The sequence below is a fragment of the Vidua chalybeata genome, chromosome 5 (assembly GCF_026979565.1).
Source record: "Vidua chalybeata isolate OUT-0048 chromosome 5, bVidCha1 merged haplotype, whole genome shotgun sequence".
In the NCBI taxonomy this organism is placed as follows: Eukaryota; Metazoa; Chordata; class Aves; order Passeriformes; family Viduidae; genus Vidua; species Vidua chalybeata.
In genome coordinates this window covers 37706042-37728278 of record NC_071534.1, presented here as the reverse complement: position 1 = coordinate 37728278, position 22237 = coordinate 37706042, and the positions used below count along the sequence as shown (strand labels likewise).

Genomic DNA, 22237 nt, shown 5'->3' with positions numbered 1-22237 from the left:
CGGTTTGGACCCTCTCTAAGAGAGCCAATGGAAAAAAACCTGAACTGGAAGTTCTCACAGAGCTAAAATACATCTAGCTCATATTTCACAGTGGAGTAAGTGCAAAGTGCTTTGAGAGCATTTAAGATGAGACTGATTATTACATACTGTAGCTGTTGTTGCTGCATAGCAGGCTATCCAAACCTTACCTCTGTCTGAACCATGTGAACGCGGTGAAGCCTCAGATCATGGACTGCTGCATAAATGTCAACAGTGTCCTTTGAATCCAGCTGTTGCAGGATTCGGTCCAGTGCAATGAATGTGCCAGTCCTGCCAACACCAGCACTGGAAAAAAAAACAACCCAAGAGATTTAAAAGCAGACGGATCAAAGCACTTACTATCTCCATGTGATACTTTTGTAAAGTTCAGATCTCCAGGGTGAGAAGCAAATTGTTCAAATGGCACCTTTGGGCCTTTATAATACTTTATAATAGAATTTATATAAGAAGGAGGAAAGGACAGTAATGATAGAGCTATCTCTGCTACTGCCTGCCCTGCTTTCTGCTTTGGATGAACCCAGTCATTGAGATACACTGAAAGACTGCACCTGACTCTAACTTTGAAACCTCTTCTCCTCAGAGATGCAGCTGTGGGACACAGCAGACATCTGAAATGCTGCAGCACATGCTGAACAAGCAGACACAGGCAGGGTCATGTAAGACACAAGCCTCAGCCCATATAATGGTGGAGGGGTCAGATACTACAATCAGGTACTTCCAGGGAACATATGGCTTTAGCAGAAGATACAGCACCAACTGCACCCTTTCTCTCTCTGTAGCCCTATACTCTGCTGCAACTGGCCAGTGGATAACAGATCAGGCAGTTCAATTTTGTCATTTTTTATGCAAGTGTAGGGTTGGACCCCAGAACTGAGGGAAAACTGCAGCCCTGTGACTACCAGAGATGGAAAAAGCAGAAGCGCATGAAAAGGCAGTAAGAAAAGGGAATCTCAATCAGAATGGGGGAAGGATGGATCCATCAGCTAGTCTCAACTGCAGCGTCGAGGCTGTGAGGGCTCGGCATTGGCGGGGAACTCTCTGGCAAGGATGGGGAGTGTCCGCCTGAGTGACTGGGGTAAGCTCCAATAGCACGCAGCTAGGAGCAAACAACCACAGGGAGGAGAAACACGGGTGGTGTGCGGGATTACAGAACTTGACCTATCTAACATAAATAATAAACCCTAATCTAAACCCGAACCCCAGGATGCAACACTCAACATTCACACATAGTCAGATTCACCCTGGGTATATCTTACCTTTGAAACACCCCTTCATGATTCAAATGTTGGGCCACAACAGCAGCACATGGGCAATTTAAGAATGCAAAAACAAAGAATGCAAAAGCCGATGAGCAGTGGCAGCTGCTGACACTTTCATGCTCTGCAGTGGCACCACAGAGAACACTGTGATTAGTGGTTCCCTAAGAATAATTTTCAAGCCACCTCCAGGGTGAGGTTGTGGGTGAATACATGTGCCTTGGGAATACTGCTCTGTTGGTATCTGGAATCTTAAGACCATCAGCTATCTCTCAGATCCTGTGGCTGCCCACTGTCTAACAGGGATGAAGATTTGGGATCTTCTCAAGGGTAGGCACGAGGGCTCTGTGCCACTGACCTTTTGCTGCTGCACATACCTGCAGTGTACAATACTTGGTCCTGTGTCTGGGGTCCTGTTGATATAATCTCTTACAGTTCTGACAAACTGAATCAGGGACTGGGTAGTCTCTGGCACACCATGATCTGGCCATACAGTGTAGTGGAAGTGACGAATGAGCCTTGTTGAGTCAAGCTGCTCTTCCTGTTGGGATTCAAATGTGTGGGTCATCAGGACAAGAGAGAAAGGGACACATAGAACAGGTACCTTCAGAGAAAATGCTATAGCTTCCACCAGAAGGGAGTCAGGCATGATGCAACTGTGGTACAACAAAATAAACCTTCCTAATTTAGCCTTGCAAGTGTTTTAAGCCAATTAATCAGGAAAGAAAAAATTGCAAACATACACTGCAGATTTTAAACTCTCGTATTGTCCACTCTGGGAGCACTGATTCAGACAGCATCTCAACAATCAGGTCTCCATAGTACAAGGAATCCTGGTCATGGGGCCAGTATTGATCACACTTTACCTGCAGGGACACAAGGAAAGACAGATTTAGTGGTCAAAACAGCTACAAACAATGCCACCATCCTGCACTGGCAGAAGCAGATTTCAGACATCTTGTGCCTGAGGATGAAGGAAGAAAGGCAGCAGCTGAATTCAGAGAGAGATGCCACTCTCTGCCATATGAACAAACAGGGTCTGGCATGGGAATGGGTTAGCATAGGGGTGGGAAGTGAAAGTTCCCATAATTAATTTCTGATGGGGGGAATTGGAAGCACTTCACTGATGCCTTCTCATAGGGCATATTTTCTGTGCCAACTCTTCTCAAATCTCTGCTTGGATGAGAGCTATGCCTCCAGTGCTCCTTGCTCACCTCTTGCTGAGACATGGCAGTAGGGTCCCACTTGGAAACAGTGAGATGCAGAAGGACACAGATCCTATTCTGTGTCAGCTTTCACCCTCTCGTCAGGAAAAAAATGGTAAGCTGAGAGGAAGTGACCCTATATGTGCCACTAGAGGATCACTACTTCAAGTTTGTTTAATCTTCTTACAGATCTAGTCGCTGTCTTACAAAGGGACAGGACATGGTCATACCTGGGGAGGTATGCTACACCTGCACTTAGGAAGAGTGTTAAGTGCATGAGTGGTCTCTTTGCTAACTACATCAGGGCTTATATATCAGAGATAATTTGATGTATTTACTGATAAACATTTGCTCACCAGAGCTTATATTTAAAGCAGAAGTTGATCAGAGTTGATGTGATAAACAGGCACTTTTTTTTGGTGGGTGTTCTTCTGCATGCTGAAGAGAATTGTCTAGTGAACAAAGTCCTGGATTAGAGACCAGAATCACCCTGTTCGTTATTCTAGCCTTGACGTGCTGCATGAGGATACACAGTCTGTGTATCCTCACTTCACAGCCTTAATCTGTCTCCAGTCTTTATATTATACCTTTTCTTTCATGGTGTGTATCTCCTTGACTGGGCTCTTTTTGGCTTTAGTGTGATGCAAGTAAGAATCAAGTAAGTTTTAACAGATGTTAAAGCAGACATTTGACACACATTAAAAGAGACAAAGAAGAGTCACTACTTACTCGGCCCTTCTCAACACACTGGGTTACCATGACAATATTATGAACATTTTGCTCCCATGCCATCTTCCAGAAGTCATCTTTGGTTCCAGGTAAAGGGCCCTGAGTTGCTATGTATTCCCTGCGGAAATTATTGCCCTGCAAAAAAAGAGAACTCCATTAGTTTCCAGAAAGGCAGAAGAAAAATTTTCTAACAACTGAACAAGCCTTGGGGTTGCAGACAGGGCTCTGCAGCAACCCTTGCTGGGACAATAGTTTTGAAAGCTAAATTGTTGCCTTGGACCTGAAAGCAAATGACTGATTGGAATAGAGAGAAGGAAGAGACTGTGGCATTTTATCTAAATACTGTTCCTTTTGTGACAGTCAAAGCTTTCCATTGTTCTTTTACGTTTGGCACACTCTCAAGCAATTTTAAAACTGCTAGAGGTTTTTGTTTTTTTATCATTTTTAATAAACTATCTGAGTTCTGGTTTGAAATCTGGATTGCTAAAGCCACTGCTATTATCAATCATAACTCTTTGGCAAAGGGCATTATTTTAATTTCAGCCTGGTTTTATTACCCTGCAAGGTGCCAATGCTGTCAGGATGAGCTACAGCTCCACAGTGAGGATGCCACCTGCAGTGATAGCTACAGTTGTTGTGGACACTGTATAAAATCGGCGACCTTTAAAAATATGTCCTTGGCCAATTAGACTTGCTATTTTACATAACTATAGCAATGCAAAGAAGTGTCCTTAAGTGCTGGGTAAATCACTCACAGTTAACTTAATGGTAGTCAGACACAGTTTTTCAGTGAACCCACAAAATGAGTTCTTAGTTTTTTAGCTCAAGTGAATCAAGGAAGGGGGAGGGGAACCTTAACCATCTAGCCTTATATTCAGTTTTAGATGAAGGAAAAATTACCACTGGGAGGAGGACTGTAAAACACCACCCTTGAGTCACTTACTGGTATGTAGCTTGCATTAATGTAGTCTGAGCAAGGGTCATCATCCACATTGGAAAGCTTCACTCTTGATGTATCATCTAGCAAGAAATTGATTACAAGAGGCTTAGGGCTAGGGTCTGAAAATGAGATTTTCAGTCCCTCTCAGCACTTACAGAAATGCCTTTGTGAAAGGACTGCCAGCACTATTACAAGATTTTATATGAAGAGTTAATTTATAAGGAATAACTGCTGGTTTTACTGCCTCTTTAATCTCTGAGTGCTGTGGAGTGTTCCAGAGACTAGGAGACAGATGGGTAACAAGGATGCAGTAAATACACTGAATTTCCTCTGCTGAGCGGCATAGGATTTGTTATGACAACAAAAGGGCCAAAATAGCATCCTCCTTTGATCCTAACAGCAGTATGCTGTACTGGAAAGCAGTGTCCATCTCTGCCCTTGAAAGAACAGTTGCTCTTCAGTGATATTATGAACTAATGATGAGCAGGCCAAACATCTTCCGTAGGTGAAGGGCCCACTGTACAGAAACATATAGTGCCTGAGCTGCCAGGACACTGCTTTGTGAGACAATGCCATGTTGGACCTGGCATGAGCAGGTAGGACACAGAAGAGGCTGTGCTGCCAGCACATGCCACATCCATTAGTGGGGATGTGGAGCAGTGAGTTATGTGGTGTTCCTTCTCAATGTTCTACCTCCAAAATGACAGGCAGGAGATTAAAGGGGGAACCTCTCAAAGACCTCTCAGTCTTGCCTGAGAAGAACAGGGCTAACTTGACACATGTGCCTTACCATGCAGAATCACACTAGCTCTACATTGTATATATAGTAGGTTTGCTGTGTACTCTGAAGAACAAAGATTTGGCAAAGTTGTCAAAGAGCACTGAATGGATGATACCCCGTATGTAAAAAACTCTACTGTTATTTCTACTATCCTTGTTATCAGCAGTGACTGAATGTCCCTAATAGCTGGAGCTTTTTCTCCCTGGACTGAATGCTAGTCATTACACCTCTAGTGTGAAATTAAATTACTGGTCTGTGTGAAGCCATTCAGGGCCATGCATCATCTGCCTCCTAGCACAAGAACCTGAGCTGGCAGAGATATTTCATCTCGGACAGAAAGGAGGGAAGGGATTGGCTGCACTCTTTTCCACTAGGCTTGCTGAAAAAAAAGTGAAAAATAGCTGGTGTGATGCAATATTACACAACCAAAGCTAAAACTCACAGGGCAATATATTATTGTATCGATTTTTCCCTCTGTTCTCTGGCAGAAGTGCTATGTCACATGTCTGGTTTCGACCCACATCTTTCAAGTCCTGCAAAAAAGGAATAGGAATAAAATGCGAGGTGAAAATAATTAAAGGACAAGACAACACAGAGGGAAATAGTGCTCATCAGCTCTCAAAGGCCATGGACAGAAAACAGGTGCTTTTTTATAAAAAAAACCCCAAAATTACATACGTAATCATACTGTTTTAAAGCAAGTGCATGGTTGCCTTCCATACTTTATCACACAGATGTGCCACACAAACAAATGCTCCTAATCTCAGCCAGACAAGTATGAGGCAGAAGCTGCCAACCAGAAGATGCCAAATGAAGAGCTGGTTTCTGCACATAGACAAGTGGAGTTCAAATTAAATGCTCCACCTTTTTGGATTTGTGAGAATAAGACAAACAAATGCAGGCCTTTCTAATATATTAATCAGTCGTTTCAGTCAGCCCACCCCTTCATAAGGCAAGTCCTTTGCCTAGGTTAGGATCCCACCTCATACTCCTTGGACAGAAGGTAATTGGAGTCTGCTTGAAGTTTGGTGAAGTGTGCTTCAAAGTGGCTGACTTTGATCGGACTGAAATATTCAACAGGAAGAAGAAAATCACAGGATGAATCACAGTCATAATTTATCCAGTTGGTTACCAAGAAGTTTTTTAGGTATTAATTTTTTCTTTTTACCTGGAAGTTTTCCGGTACCTGGAAATTATTTCAAAAGAAAAAGAAACACTTCATCAGTAAGTCATCAGATGGGTCTGTTCAACCATAATGCTATGTTAAAAAAACAAAGTTTTTACATTACCCTTTTTGCCCCAAGTTCAAATGGACTGACAGTGGCCTGTCTCTGCGAATGTTCAGCCTTGCTGTAGGTCTCTCATGGCCATTGCTGGAACAAAAAGGAAGGTATTCTGTTATATCATTAAGTTTTGAAACTGGTAGGAGTTGGCACTAAGTTATACTTTCTTAGATTTCTTTATTTCCAGTTTACCGTTTTTCAGTGGGTTTTGATTTTGGCTCTGATCCTGTGACATTGCTCTTAGTTGAGGCTCACAGTTTTGCTGTATTTTAGCTTGGCAATAGTGATGTGGAGTGTAAGCCTGGCACAGGTAGTAAGACATTTTTCTTGTTCTGAAGCACACGCAACCCAATCCATCACTAAGGAGGGTGCCCTGTGCCAGGGATGGACCCTAAATCCGTTGATTCTCTACATGCAGAGGAACACAGAGATAGATTTTCAGAGCTGTAAAACATCTACAGCTTTCAACACACCCACTCTGCAGACCAGGCCTGTAGCAGATGCCCACATTCGTGGCAGGAGTAAGTGGCATAACCACAGCAGGCTTTGGGAAAGCCACAGAAGTGGTACTTACTCCACACAGCTAGTGCTGCCTTTCATCTTTTTGCTGCCATCTCCTCCTTCAAGACATCCCCCTTAAGAGAACATTTTTTCTTTATGTCTGATGTGGGAAAACCATACCAGTATTACTGCCATCCTGATGGGTATATAACTTACAACAAGAAACCACATTCTATAATGAAGTTTATCCATTTTGGCTAAAAGCTATGACTAGTCAGAAAATAGGGTTTTTTCAATCTAAAATTCTGGCGTATGAAAAGCAAATTCAGAAACATATCAACTTAATTTTGTATCAGCAAAAGAACTGAATTTCAGACTTGTAGTGTTTCTCATGCACTGGAAATGTTGAGGGTTTTTTTCTAATTTCAGAAACTACAAAGAATTTCACATCTCTCAGTCATGCAAAATAGTTTAAGTGGATAAAGATTTTTCTCTCGACATATACTATTTAATTTTTTAAAAAGATGCAAGTTCACTATTTAAGATTAATCTGTAATGTGAAATATACAACTATAACTGACAAAAGATGAGAAGCAAAGTTTGAGCTAATCTTTTGGACACTGAGGTAATGCTACACCTCAGTATTTTTGAATTGAAATGATAAAGTCTACAATTTCCCATCTACAATGCAGATGCAATTAATTTGAAACACTTCATTTTTTGACAAAAGACATTTTTTCTCAGAAGATAAAAGTTTGAATTATAAACCATTTGTTATTCAGAACTATTCAGACTCCTACTGCAAACTAAAAGTTACAAGGATCCTCTATGACATAATTCTGACACCATTTGAATTAAGTATATATAGATTTCTTAATATGCAAGTCATTAGTTGTATACTTAGTGTGTACAGAATTTGGGGGGGACATAGATTTTATCTGTTGAACAGTTCAGTGCATCCATCCAATTTTTAGCTATGCCTAATCAATTGTATTACTTAAATGAATATAATTTGACATGGCTTCAATAACAGAGATTGACAAAAGGAGTCAGCTTACCCAACTTTTTGTCTGCAGACAAATAAAGCAGTAACAGCCACCAACATCACAATCAGAAACAAGCCAGCACTCACACCTTCAATAACTCCAAAGAGAGGCTCTAGAAACAAAACAGTGTATTTATATATCTTGAGGAAAGGATCAAAAGAATCAGAGAATCAATAACTTTCAGGGGTTCTGTTATTATCAGCTGAAGAAAATGGCTAAATACAAGGAAATGTAAGGCATTAAAACACTTAGCCAAAACCTGGCCTTGATTTTCTGTCCTTATTTTTTCAAACCATTAAAATTAAATTTTTTCACTCCCAACCACAGTAAAAGAGCAAAAACTCCATCATATGGGAGTGATTCTCTTGCTGTTAGAAGCTTTCTTGGTGATAGCCTCACTGAGCATTTTTCCTTTTCTCTACTTCCAGCAGGTCTGTCAAGCAGTCCTCTGAATTTTCCATTAAAGGTAGATAAACCAAGTCAGCTTATTCTCAGAGCAGCCCTCAGGACATGCACAACAAGCTTTGTTCCACTCCTTACAAATAGCTCTAGATGCCAGAGTGTTCTTAGGCACAATATCTAATCACATGGCACAGTCACTGATAACAGCCTGAAACTAACCTGCCTCTGTAGTGATCGGTAAGGAGAAGAAGGTGTCTGCAAAGAGTGGTTTAGGGAGTTCCTTTGGGTCTTCACTGAAAAGCTGAGTAAAAGCTCGTATGCTGATTCTAAAAAATACAGTAAAAAAAAAAGGCTCATCAGACGTTCAGAACCAACAGCAGAAAAGTAAAAACTCATTTGCCCCTTTGAGACAACTAAAACCTTTCTACTGACCACTGATAATTCTTAATATAGACACCTGAGTTAATCAGTCTTCTACTTAATTAATAATACTGACCCCTGAGTTAAATACGGGGGAGCCCAGCTAGTACAGGTGGAGGGCTCTGAGGTACCCTGGCTGCTGGCACATGCAGCCTGACCGTGTGTAAAGGCAGGACTAGCAGAAGCTGCAAAGGAGAGAGGACTCAGAAATGTTTCTCAGAGGGGACACACTTTCCCTTCACTTGGCTGGGCACGACTGTGCTAATGGATAAATGTTATAGTCCTCTTTGCTCTCCTGGTAAGTGGATATTTCCCAGGCTGATGTTTTGGGAAATGTGCCCTAGTGAGAGCAGCCTATAGTGGGCTAGCACTGTTTTATTGATGATGAAGAAGCTGAGAGGCACAATGGGCACTCCTTCGCAACTGCCTTCTGTCCATGTGGCTTTCCAGTAAGCAGCTTGTAGATCTCTTAGGACAGTATTTGCCTGTGGGAGAGATGTCACTGAACCACACTGGAGGTCATGTTAGGTCTCACAGCCAGTGTAACTGCTGAGGCTGGTCTTGGCAGCCATCCTCTTCTACACCCTATGGATAATCTGGACCTAGGTCTTGAGCCTGAGAATGGTGCTACAGGATAAAATGGCCTCCAGGTTTTTCTAGCTTGTTCCATAAGAACAAGTGGGGTAGTTCTGCCAGACTGAGTGAAGCATTCTTGTCTTTTTCTGTTAAGTACTCTTCTAATTTAGCCAACTGTCTTTAGTCTTTCCAAAGAAATGTTGAGCAGCAATAGGAGAGCTTCCTATCAAGCTGGGGTAAATAAATAAACCTATTCACTGCACAGAGTTTTGTTCATAATTAATCATATCATTCCCATGCTCGTGAATGACTGGTTCTTACCTATGGAACAGGGCATGGATAAAGCTTTCAAAAATTTGCAGTGAAATACAAAGAACATTATACAATGCAGTTACTAATCTCCTGAAGCTCAAGCGGATCAGGCACGCAGATGACACCAAGCCTAATAATGCGACAGAGCACAACTACCAGTATAAGTCTAACCTATATGCAGTTCGAGGCTTTAGAGGTCCATCGCAGAATTTCTGGTGATCTGGATCACACTTTCCTCCCAGATTTTCCATTCCTCCTCCAAGCTTAATGTCAAAGCTTTTGTAGTCACTGTCAGGGTTTTCAGCACAGCTACTGGCAAAATAATTTGTCTGGTAGATGCGTATAGAGTCATTGTGTTTGTACTCCAGGTAGGAAGGTAATGGGTGCTGCTCATCAGGCTTTGGTCCTTCACTACCTATGTCATGTGCAGAGAAAGACGGTTTAGATGCCACAGCCATTAATGTGATGAGGTTTATAGGCTCAAGCTCTTGACAGACATGTTCTTATCCAATTTTCTATTTCCTGGAGGCTACCTCATGAATACAAAGCTACAATGGTTAGGGTACCTTGTTTCTTGTACCAACCTTTCCATTATTTTTTAGGCAGATTTCTTCACAAGTCCTCAGTGCAACTTTTGCTGCAGTAGGCATGCACACGCCAAATGTGATGACATTATTTCCTGTGCTGTCGGTGGGAGTTTTTGTAATCCAGATTCCTGGATCCTACTACTAGCTATTTCAAAAAGCAAGTAAAAAACCCCATAAACTGACAATTCTACTGTATATAGAGAAAAACTATAGTAGGAAATTACAGGGGCTCCCTAAATGTAAATTCACAATACTGGAAGAGACTCAGGCAAAGCTATGGCAATGAGTAGTCCCTTTCTCAAAGAGCTTTATAGTTTGCCCAAACATGACAAAGCAGACAGTGGAAATATTATCTGTTTTTTTTTTTCCTAAGGGCTGATGGACAGAGAGATTAACAAACTTTCATAAAGGTCACAAAATATGTCCTGGTATGCCAGTGAATGAAGCCACTTCTAAAAACAAGTTATAAATTGTTGAGACATGTATCTGATTTGTCAGACACACATCTCAACAACAGGTCAGTTGTAGAAAGGAAGCATGTCCATGCATGTCACAAGGACCATTTCTATTCTGTTTTATAGTGCTGCATGCAAAGTCATTTTCTTCAATTAGCAAACATCACCTGGCAGACCTGTGGCTTCTCAGCATGGCTTGTTGAGAGTCTCCAAAGGAGTTGCCTTTTAGTGTTTGCACCTAACATTTAAACTACCTTTTGAAATCTGTGCACAGCAAGGCACAGATCTCTGTTCACTGGCAATGGCAATCAGCATAAGCCTCCAACTATAAAAATTGTCTGAACATACATGACAGAGTAATCTAGAGTACTGCTTCTGTCTGAGCTCTGTAGTTGCTACAGACTCTCTGAGAATAGGACTCCCTACACTCTCCAGCTAGGGAGGAAGTATAGATCCAAAACCTGTGCGACACTCAGCCATTAGAAGAGGAGAAACTCCTTTGCTGTGCAGTGATAGGGATGTACTTTCCCATGTAAATTTTATTGGCTATAGAGAGAACAGCATTAAATCACGACACTTACCATCAGCCTCCCTCACAACCACAGTGAAGTACTTCACAGCTCCATTAGTATCACTAAACCAGCTGCAGTTAAAAGTAAAGTTGATGGAGGATTTGGTAATCAGCACCTCTTTTTTGTTCACTCGTACATCTGGAGGTGGCTGAGGAGGACCTGAGTAATTAAATAAATAGAAAATAAATACAAAATAGAGAAAAAGCATTACCTATGTACTTGCTGTGAGCTAGACCTAATAAGGAAAATGCAATTTGTAATAAATCTCAGTTGCCTGGACCCAAGTCTCTGATTCTATTCTCTTTGCAATCAAAAAAATGTCTTCAACTCCCACAGTGAAACTGCCAGAAGATGAAACAAGCCAGCAGTGTGTTCACCATAATAAGAGTGACACCTCCTCAGTATGAATTCCTGCAGAAGCCCACATGGAAATGCATTAAAGTCATGTCAAGCCTATGAAAACAGAAATTGTAGCTGCTGAAAACAACACAGGTTTAAGCCAAGTATGTGGAGGCCACTTAACACACTCACTACAGAAGTTACCTATCTTAAGCATCTATAGTTCTGCTTTCTTTTCCAGAGGAACAGCCAGGGTTAGCCAGACACAGCATTCAACTAGAGAGTACCATTTTCTAGACTGACTGCAAAATTTCCATAGGAAACATTCTTCGTATGATACAAAACCATACCTTGAACAGTGACACAGTAGAAAAAACTGGAAAGTGAAGTACACAGGGAAGGAAGTGCAGCAGAAGTGGGGATTTTAAGGATCTACATTGCAGATTCTTTTAAAAATCTGTAGTACTGAAACTATATTGCACATATGGGAAACATAAAAACTGTAAGCAGGTGGCTAAATTTCAAAAGCTTTTATATGCTTTTTAGCTTGACCTCTTACATCTACAAAATCTAGCTGCAATTTTTTGTGTTCCCTTGAGGTAGGGCCTCCAGTGTTAACCAGGGTCTGGGAGAGCAGCAGTGTTCAAAACAAGTAAGTGACAATAAACAAACATTAACATAAACCAAATAAGAATAAACATGTTCAGCAAACCTTCAGTCTCACTTCTTGTGACATGAATAACTAGGTCTTACAAATCTGGATTTGTAGTATCCTTTGTGACAGAGGAAGGAGATTAAAAGGCTACTGATGGGCAAAGGAGAAGGTAGTTTGGTGACTGAACTCTAGCTTAGCTCAATAGCTCCCAAAGCAAACGTAATTTTTATGATCTAGCATTTCACACAAACATGGCTTTTAATCAGCAGCACAGAGGCACTCCTGAATATAGGACTCCTGGCCATCTTCTCATTTTTCAGTTTAGCCCTGGAACAGTGCAGGCCTCTGCATTGTGCTGTGCCACTGAATCCCGAGGTAGTGCAAAATCTGGGGCACCTCTAGAGTCAGTAATGGCAGTGATGCCTGACAGTGCAGAGATACCAGCAGATGCTACTGATACACTCCAGTCAGCAGCCTATGGGTAGAGAAACTGAAGAATCTGTTTCAAAGCACATGCTATAGAAATCTGGATCCTCCCTCAGGTAAAAGTCCTACAGGTGATTTGATCAGGTAGCACCTCAGAAGAGTCTATAGACACCAAAAGAGAATGCAGTACTATAATCCAATATCCTTATTGATGGATACTTGTGCTGAGGATGGCTACCATCAATGAGGGGAAACAGCCAGATACAGAAAGCCAAGCAGTGAGCACGAAGACAACTGATGAAGACAAGGCATGTGATGATGAGGACAAAGTATTTATGTTTCTCAGGCTATATTTCATGAATGAGCCAAATAACTGGGTCTGGCAATGTAATGAGAGGCAATATAGTTAAAATCCTGCATTGTCTGTCACAACGGGGACCAAAGGATGGCTTCAAAGTCTACTTTGGCCACCACTCCATACATTGGCAATTGTGGAGTTCAGAACTCCTTTTACTGTCTAAGCAACATGAGCAATTGCTTATTGCTGCTCAATGCCTGTCTTCAGGGCAACTCTGAATTCCACTTACGATCAATCATTGTGATGGTGCTGTCTTCAACCACTTCACTTGTCATGTCTGCAGAATGCACCTTGATGGACACCAGATATCGCTTGTGGGGAACAAGGGTCATAATATTAAGTAGAGATTTGTCTTTTTCTATCCTTTTAGAAAATTCCACTTCACGGGTGTCCATCTTCTTGCACTCAACGCTATACCCATCAAAGTCAGAATCGGGAGGAGTCCAGGAACACGCGATGGCAGTAGAGGTTTGGGGCCGACAGTGAAGGCTTTGTATCTTGTCTGGCTCTAGATAAATGTTGAGAAGTTGAAACTCAGTGGGAAAAGGAACAGGTGTCATACACTCTCTGCTCACACTACAGCTCCTAGATTCTACATTAACCATCAGATCAGAGCAGGAGGCTGGGAGTCAGAATTCCCAGTTATCCCGCAAATGTGTGCTGCCTGATTATGTAAGGCTGTCTAACTCATTCTAGCCATCTGAAATCAGATCTAGTGACATCGGCCTCATCAGCATTGTGAAACTCCAGTAATTAATTGTGAAAAGAAGGAAAAAACTCATACTTGATGAAGTCTTAACATGAACAGCAACACCACAAAGAAATGGATTTCTAGAACGTTGTTACAACTTATTTGAGGGCTCCGTGTGGTCACTTATATCAGTCAATACTGATACTGTCATCTCATTATTGGTTTCCTGGGCAGCATGTGATGTGTCCATATTACTAAAATATAACATAGAAATATGCTTCATCCATGTAATATGGGAGTACCTTGTATATCATACAACATGTAACAAAGACAGGATTTCACTCTCAGATGCCAGGCATCTACAGTTAAGTGATTAAGTACAGGTGAAATTTTACTTATTATGCTCTATTAAAGAGTACATAGCTTACTAAATGATTGATGTCAATTTAGAGCTGAATCCCACCCCAAATGACATGAGGATTTGCCACAAATCAGTTATTTTTACAATTTCATTATTTCATGTCACTTTTTCAATTCACCCTGTTACTGAAGTTGCTAGAGGCAGCTAGAGATGAAACAGATTCACAGATATGGGCAGAAATGCAGAGCAGTGAAACTGATTCCAGTTTCAAATCTAGTACAGCACAGTTTCTTTCATCCTTCCTGTCTTATCATTCAGAAGCATGATTATTTCAATATACTACCATCAGAGAAGTTTGGATATTCAGCCTTATTTTACCCCTGAAACTGATTGATTCAGGCTCTGCAACCAAACAGCTTGACTCTGGATGTGAAGATTATAAATGTATGTCCATTATCAGTCTTTAAACAGCTGACCTTGCACACAGCAAGAGCTTAGAATCTAGCTGAATTGTCATTGTCATTCACGAATTGATTAATGGAAATGACTGATTGCATAAGGAATTGGTAATATTTTACAGTTTTGTATCTTCTTCAGCTGAGTGTTAGGGTGCAATGGAAATTTTTACTTACTTGTTCTCACACTTGCAGACTGTGACTGACTGTATGTCTTCCAGCTGTCACCACTGACAGTTCTGACACTGAACTCATAGAGTCTCCCTGGTCGCAGGCCATAGATGATGCGTACTTTAGATTTGCTGCTGCTGTAGGGATTGAATACTGTGAGGGGATCCTTTGGAAGCCACTGCACCTCAAAATCATCATAGTCTGTCCAGTCTGGAGGACCCAGCCAAGTGATTGATAAAGAAGTGTTTGCAACATCAGTAAACGACACAGTGTTAGGAGGGCTGGGTGCTATGCAGAAAGGGGGGAAAAAAGGAGAGAAAAAAAGATTCTTAACAAATTTTTACATAAGACAAATAAAATGAAACATGGATTATTTTCTTCATGCATCACAAAGTAGTTTGTATTATCTTGTATACACAGTCAGTTACTGCACCTGTGCTGATGATGGTGACTTTCACAGTCGTAACATATTCCTGAGCCTTTGAAAGAAAAAGTGCTGACTGCTTTTCTTTCACATTCCATTGTTTTAATGCACTTAAGGTTATCCTTCATTTTCATACCTTCAATGATTCTTATAATAAATCCTCCCTTAGAACAAGTCTGTTGCATAATTGTGAACTAATGAATTGAAACAGATGGGACTAAAAAAAAATCCCATACCTGTTCTTCCTTCAGCATTTGCAGTGTTGGTCAGGTCACCACTGTGAGTCACCACAACTAATGTATACTTTCTGCCAGGAATGAGCCCCTGGAAATGCCACTCTTCTAGGTCTTTCCTTTGCTCAGTTTCTTTCTGTGTCCCATTTGGGTTGTAAAGATTCAGCTCATAGAAGTCAACATCTCCTGCTGCTGGACCCCAAGTGAACCACAGACTGTCCGTCATGTTTCGGTTGGATGCCTTGAGACCAACAACTGGGGCTGGTACTGAAAAAAGGAGGAATGAATATTACTTTATGTAGAACATCCTTTGGGTGAGAAGAAGCAAAAAGGTCAAGCAATTACTTGTCCTGTAATGATAATCATTTTATAAACTAGACACCCACCACAGCTGGCTGAAAAGCAGAAAGCATATCTCAGTGGCTTCCTTTATTATTTTGAACTGCCACTCTTACCAAAAGAGGTTGCAATGTTTATAATGGATAGTTTTGCAAATGTTAAGCAGCTTTTTCCTAGTCAGTATTTGGAAACCCATTTCTGAGGTAGCTGAAAAAGTGCACCACTGTGCAGATGTAGTCCCACAGATGGGTTCCTATATGGTGCTGCAGGGGAATAAAGAAAGGTTTCACAGAATGTCAGAGCTGCTAGAGCTGCTTAGAAAACTCTGCTTCCCACATGTGGCTGAACAAACACAGAGCTGCAGCCAGAGCTTCCCATGGGAAACAAGTTTTATTTCACTGGTAGACTGCCTATCTCATTAAACCTACTTGCTTTGCCTTTTTGCTTTTTCCACTCAGGCCAATATTACTTTTAGGATGGGAGACAGCCATTTTTCTGCTTAAGGAGCATACATTGGGATGTCTTTCTTCTGACATGAGCTCCTGGGAACTGTTGTAGGGTTCTTCATTTTTTCTGCTGTAACTACATAATTCAGAATTTATGTTTTTATATATCTAATGCTTTTTACATATTAGAGCTGATTTTGATACTTCTAGTAGTTGCTCTAATCTAGTATGAGCATCAGGCTCAGACCAGCTCACTGGTGTCCCCCATGAGCACCACACTGGAGACAAATGGTTTTCTTAGGTGTTCTTGCCTGTTCTTCCATAGACAGATGACTCGTTAGTGAGGTCTCCACTGTGTGTAACAATCACCATTCGATACATCCTGCCTTGACGCAGGTTCTGGAAAGAACACTGCTGGAGATGCTGCTCTCCTGAAATCCTATCATGAAGGGACTTGTCTGGATTGTATAGGAAGATGTCATATGAATCAAGCTCCCCTTGAGAGGTGGTCCAGCTGAAGGACAGTCGGTCAGTGGTGTTCTCTGTGACTTTCAGATTTGTAACAGCTGCTGGAACTGAAAAGAAGGATAAATGTAAGAGTAAATATGAGAGTCTAGGCACTAAGCTGAACCTTTAATAAACTCATGGCTGTTAACACATTTCAATTAAGCCACAAGTAGCTAAGTAATATCAATAGCAACTGTCAGAAACAAGAGGAAAGCATTTATGAAATGCCACTGAATCTCTCCAATACAATAATTTCTCAGAATGCCTGATTCTTTAAACTGTGCTCACACAGAGCTGTCCTCTAGCTTCTACACGAAACTATAAATCAGTAAAGACTGCAAGCAAGACTTGGCCTTGAGTTTAGAAGTGTGTATTCACATCAAATCCTGCACCAAGAACCTTGAGAATGTGAATTAAAAACTTGATGACAATAAAGCATTCAGATATTTCCACAAAAGACAGAGGGAAGCATTCAGCATTTTGGTTTAATTTCCTTATTATGAACCATGGTCTCATTATTATGATAATAAATTTCAGATTCACATGCAAAGCATGTATCAAGAAAAATGATGCATAAACATCCAGAGTCTTACCTTACTAGAATCTTTGTAGAATCAAAATATACAGATGGTTCATCTATTTAATGATATCTAACTGAGGGAAGTATAAGTAAGTCAAGATGTTCTAATTACCTGTTCGGCCAACAGTTTCTGCACGCTTACTGAAGAGTCCACCACTGACTGTCAAAACTTGTATTTTATACTTCTTGCCAGCTAGTAAATCTTCAAATTTGTGCTGTTTGGCAGTAGCCGGCTCTGATTTGTTACTCAGGAGGATTCCTTGCTCATTCAAGAGCAGAATGTCATATCTTTCGGCTACACCAGGAGCTTTCTGCCAGGTTACTAACAAGGAATGACTGCTGTAAGCATGATGGGCTAATAATTCCTGGACAGAGGCTGGAACTGGAAGTAACAATTAAAGGCAGGATATTACCAGTTAAATACAGACCATTCAATACACAAATCTGAATAAAGTAATTAACAGAACAGAACTCTATATATTTTCAGGTTCACTTTTGGGAAAAAAATGTCTGTGCATATGTTTATGCAAACAACTAATTCCTACACATAAATACAAACAGATGAAGTTATAGAGATCACGGATATCTGAACTGGGGATGGAGAAGCAACATATATATATATATATATATAGGCTATCATGAAAAGATGGAGAAGGAGAGTGAAATGAACTGACTGAAACAGTTAAGAAAGGAATATGAAAAATAAAGGAGGGGTAAATTGGTGCAAAACAGTAGCCCAGAATAGAAAATGTTAGCCAGCAGCTGCTGCACAAAAGTCAAGGCCATAGATAACAAAGGCAGGTGCTAAAGAGAGAGGATACATTAAAAACAAGGCATTGCATTGTTTTGTATGTTCTGACACCCTGGATACTGGGGCAATATGTTGTCTAAGAAGCCTTGACCATGCAATAGGCTCTGCTAGAACACAATACTTGCCTAGATGGAGTGGATGTATGTGTCAGATGGGTACAGGAATAGGAAATGAGAGGGATGGAACTGCATTCATCCTATGAAGGAAGACACTGGGCTGGACTAGAATTCCATGCACATTCACCCAGGTAAAGCTACTGAAATGACACATCTCACTGGTATTAACAGATCCATGCCGACATCATGACTCATGCTTTGAGATAAAAACGTCCCATGAGTGTGAATGTCTCCATGCCCTATGGTACATCCATAAACAATATGGTACATTATTAAACAATATTAAACAAGGGTCAGTCTCTGGGAAGATATAATGCAACTTTCTCATTGTCTCAAGAAAAACATACTTGTTCTCCCAAAAGCTGCTAAGCTGTTGTGCAAGGTGCCACTGTTAGATTGCACCACCACCCGGTACTGCTCCCCAGCTTCCAACTTGTGAAACATGTGCTCAGAGATGTGTTTGGAGACACTTTGAGAATCAAGCTGATAGCTTTGTTGAAATATAGTCACTGTGTAGGAATCAACATCTCCACCTCCAGGGGTCCAGCTCACTTTCAGACTGTTTGTCATGCCATTAGGTGACACGTGAATGTTTCGGACCTTGCTTGGAACTGGAAAAAAACAGGGAACAAAAAGGCACCTGCTCACAAATTTCCTGTTTGACTCAGGCTTCCTAAGTTCTACCTATTTTATGGCCACAGAAAAATGATTCAAAAGAGAAAGATCATTTACAGGTACAAGTAATGTCATTTGTGGGTAAACACAAGTAAAGTTGTAAACGTTTGTGTGGGATTATTAGAAACACAATTCTATGTGTAACCTCCCTCTTGTCCATATGATGCCTTAAAAACACCTCAAAAATGAAAACTTTTTAGGTACCCTCAGTTAGTTAGCCATTTTTCCATTAATATCTCAATCATTCACTTCAGGTAGCTAAACAGAGGTGTAAAATAGGTAAGTAATTTAAGTAGAGACACTAATCAAACAACTGGCATGCATGGGAATAATAGAAACCTAAATGCTGACATCTCAATACAATTCCCATGCAACAAACCAGATTCTCTGCCAACAATCAAGTATTAGTAAATGCTTTTATTAAGCATGGGTGTTGGCTAAGTACTAGTGTGATTTTCAATGAGATCTGCTGTCTCTGAGCCACTGTTACATAAGCTTGAATATAATCACGGCTCACCCTTGATTTTCAGTGGTTTATTCTAGAAAAGCCTAAACACATTTTAAATACCACATTATATCTTACTTGTCAGGCCTTCTATGAAAGTAGCCCGCTGTGCATCTCCACTGATGGTCAAAACAAGAATTTTGTATAGACGTCCTGGAGTCAGAGCTGTGAACCAATACTCCTCAATGGTGTTCCCAAGGAAAATGGGTGGGAAGATCTTCATATCATTGAAGAGGAGCTGAATCTCATACTTATCAACATCCCCCTCAGCCTTTGACCAAGTTACCTGCAGATCTTCTGTGCTCCTGTTACTAAGAGTCAGTTCCTTTACTGACTCTGGCACTGAAGAAGTGAGAAGAAAGATCGGAAACTTCTCAGTACTTACTAACAGATCACAGCAAAAAGCTAGCAGCTTTTAAATCATTCTTCTGAGCTACAATTTTTCATTCAGTTCCCTTGAAAAAGCAGTAGATAGCACTTATTTGGGTAGTTTACACCCTATCTAACACTGGAAGCTCCTATTTCAGAACAGATGTTCACAATTTATCAGCATAAAAATAACAAATAAATAATAATGGAGCCTGCAGGGAGTTTATCTAGCCAACAAAAACTGAGTAAGATCTGCATGTACAACAAATACAGAGAAAAGAGGCCTGAGCTAGTGCCAAATCAAGGCAATCCATCTGTGTGATGCAGCACCACAATGCAGTTTCCAACTTGTGCCAGACACAGGTGAGTTATTTTTGCCCCATGTTACATCTTTATTAATAAACTGCTGAGTTTCTCAGCATGAGTCCTTAACTCACATACGGTGCTAGGTGAAAATTGCACCCAGATCTCTGCTGGCTCCCAACTAGCCACCTTACCACTCTTGCCCCATGCTCTCCAATTCCAGTGCATGGGGTAGTTTGAATAGAGTGAGGTCTAATCTATCTTCCGTCCTAAATAGTTCCATGACCAGAAAACACTGTTTAGTACATTCTGGCATAATTTAATGATAAATACTAAGCTCATGTGGAAAACTGCACAACTGTTTCTTTGGCTTTCAATGTTTCAAGATTTGCTTTCCAAATTAACAAAAGGTCTCTCACTTTTTGCTTGTTTGTAACTTAAACACTGGTCATAAACTAAATACTGCTTTCTGTATTTTAAATAATACACATTCAAAGAGTCAGAGTCAACATTCTATGTTAAAAATCATATGAGATTTTTGTTTCTGGGTATGATAAAAAAAAAAAAAACAAACTACCCTGGGTTTTCTCAGAATGTTTCCAGGGTGCTTACTTACTTGTTCTGCCATAGACTCTTTCACTAGTTTCATATTTCCCACTTCTTGTGCTGACTGTGACACTGTACTGCCTCCCTGGGACCAGACTGGTGAACACACATTCATTTTCATCCTTTGGGACACTTTTTGTTTGGATGAAATCATTATTGTTACTGATGATCACTTCATAATTATCAAAATATCCAGATGCATGTAACCAGGACACCTTCAAGTAGTCACTTCTGGCTGAATTGCTGACTGTAAGTCCCTGGACACTTGAAGGGACTGAAAGAAAAAAAAAAGCAGAAACTTTCTGTAGTAACCAGAGTTGTGGCAGAGAGCTATATTTGTGGTAGTTACCAGAGTTTTGTGGGGAAGTTGCAAAAAGACAACAATGTGGATTTAAGCAATAAAGTAGTATCTGCATTTTCCAGGCTGCTTTACATCTTAGGACAATACAATGGTTTACCTTTCTCATTTTTGGTCTAATGGAACTTGCTCTGTTATTGTAAGAGTAGTGAGTTCCACAGACAAACACTGCTCCAAGATTTGGTTCTCATTCTTTCGTGGCTGTTCCTTGGATTTTCACTTAGATAATGAGAAGACTAAAATTGAACTAACTGGATACTCTTTGTTATTTTAACACCCCTTACAATCTTTCTTTTGTTCTACTGGTTTACCAAGTGTAAAGTCTCAGTTTTTTCCATTTGTGAGAAAGTTTTAAAAGGTTCTCCATCATTATTGCCATCCTTTTCTGAGATTTCTCTATTCCTCTTATAATATCCTTGAAAATTGCATGACCAAAACCACAGACATGTGTGTTACATTACCAAAACCAATTGACATGGGTGTTACTCATTATTGTGACACCTCACTAATATTTTACTAATTAGCCTATCCTTTTCTGTTCTTTCAGTGCCTGAATAACTTTCTGAGGAAATGCTCTGCAGGATCTACTTGAAGGGCCACATAGAGGCATTAAGGGCAGGACAACACATTTGAGCCAAAACTGATAGATGATTTCTGTTCTCTCATAAGGACTGACATGACTTTTCTTCCTGCTAAAGTATTTTTGCATGAAATAAAGCAGCAACAGGGACATAAGAATAAAACTAATAAAGCTGTAATTTTATGGTTTGACCCTCCAACCTCTACTCATTCATCCCAGTTTGGTCAGATAAATCATTGGTAATGGTTATACATTAGCCATTACCAACATAACAATGGTTACAGTGACTGTACTTGCCCAGAGCCTCTCTTTACCTGTTCGTTCCTGGCTGAGGGAATAGTTTTCATATTTTCCACTCTTTGTGGTTATCATCACATTGTAAAGCGTCCCAGGAGTAAGGCTGCTGAAGGAGCATTCACTGAATGATTTGGAAATGGTGAGAGTCTGAACAATCTTGTCATCATGAGAGAGTGTTACCAAATAACTGTCTACATCTCCAGAAGCTGGCAGCCAAGAAACACTGAGGTAGTCACTCCGACCTGAGTTATTTACTGTTACTCCAGTCACACTGGAAGGAACTGCGCAATGAAGAGGAAAAAAACAAAAAAAACCCATTAACTAGGTAATTCTTATTGTTGTGAGTATCCCTATAATGCCATCCTCTGCAAAATAAGCAGTCTGGGACTCCTGAGAAGTTCTGCACTGACTGCCTCTCAGCAACATTCATCTGCTTTTTTAAATACAGTGAAGGAAATTGTCCTTGGTGGCCTGATCCCAGCACTTCTAAAATCCTAGAAGCTGAGTTATCTTCTCTAATTGCCATTC

General features: G+C 40.6%; 1 protein-coding gene across 6 annotated transcripts in view; it reads right to left on the bottom strand.

The window, feature by feature from the left end:
* The window catches only part of PTPRB (protein tyrosine phosphatase receptor type B), a 64789-nt gene that overhangs the window by 7964 nt on the left and 34588 nt on the right, over positions 1-22237 (bottom strand). For 5 of the 6 annotated variants that reach the window (XM_053944362.1, XM_053944356.1, XM_053944358.1 and 2 more), the window contains 22 exons: positions 21727-21990; positions 20485-20748; positions 19275-19538; positions 18364-18627; positions 17202-17471; positions 16314-16577; positions 15221-15484; positions 14567-14848; positions 13112-13390; positions 11114-11263; positions 9662-9905; positions 8402-8508; positions 7793-7892; positions 6240-6323; positions 6119-6136; positions 5933-6014; positions 5393-5483; positions 4173-4249; positions 3230-3364; positions 2039-2161; positions 1673-1836; positions 189-324 (listed from right to left, as the gene is read on the bottom strand). In XM_053944362.1, coding sequence (XP_053800337.1) covers positions 189-324; positions 1673-1836; positions 2039-2161; positions 3230-3364; positions 4173-4249; positions 5393-5483; positions 5933-6014; positions 6119-6136; positions 6240-6323; positions 7793-7892; positions 8402-8508; positions 9662-9905; positions 11114-11263; positions 13112-13390; positions 14567-14848; positions 15221-15484; positions 16314-16577; positions 17202-17471; positions 18364-18627; positions 19275-19538; positions 20485-20748; positions 21727-21990 — 3926 coding nt within the window. The remainder of the gene's footprint in view (positions 1-188; positions 325-1672; positions 1837-2038; positions 2162-3229; positions 3365-4172; positions 4250-5392; positions 5484-5932; positions 6015-6118; positions 6137-6239; positions 6324-7792; positions 7893-8401; positions 8509-9661; positions 9906-11113; positions 11264-13111; positions 13391-14566; positions 14849-15220; positions 15485-16313; positions 16578-17201; positions 17472-18363; positions 18628-19274; positions 19539-20484; positions 20749-21726; positions 21991-22237) is intronic. The other variant, XM_053944361.1, reaches the window with a different exon arrangement.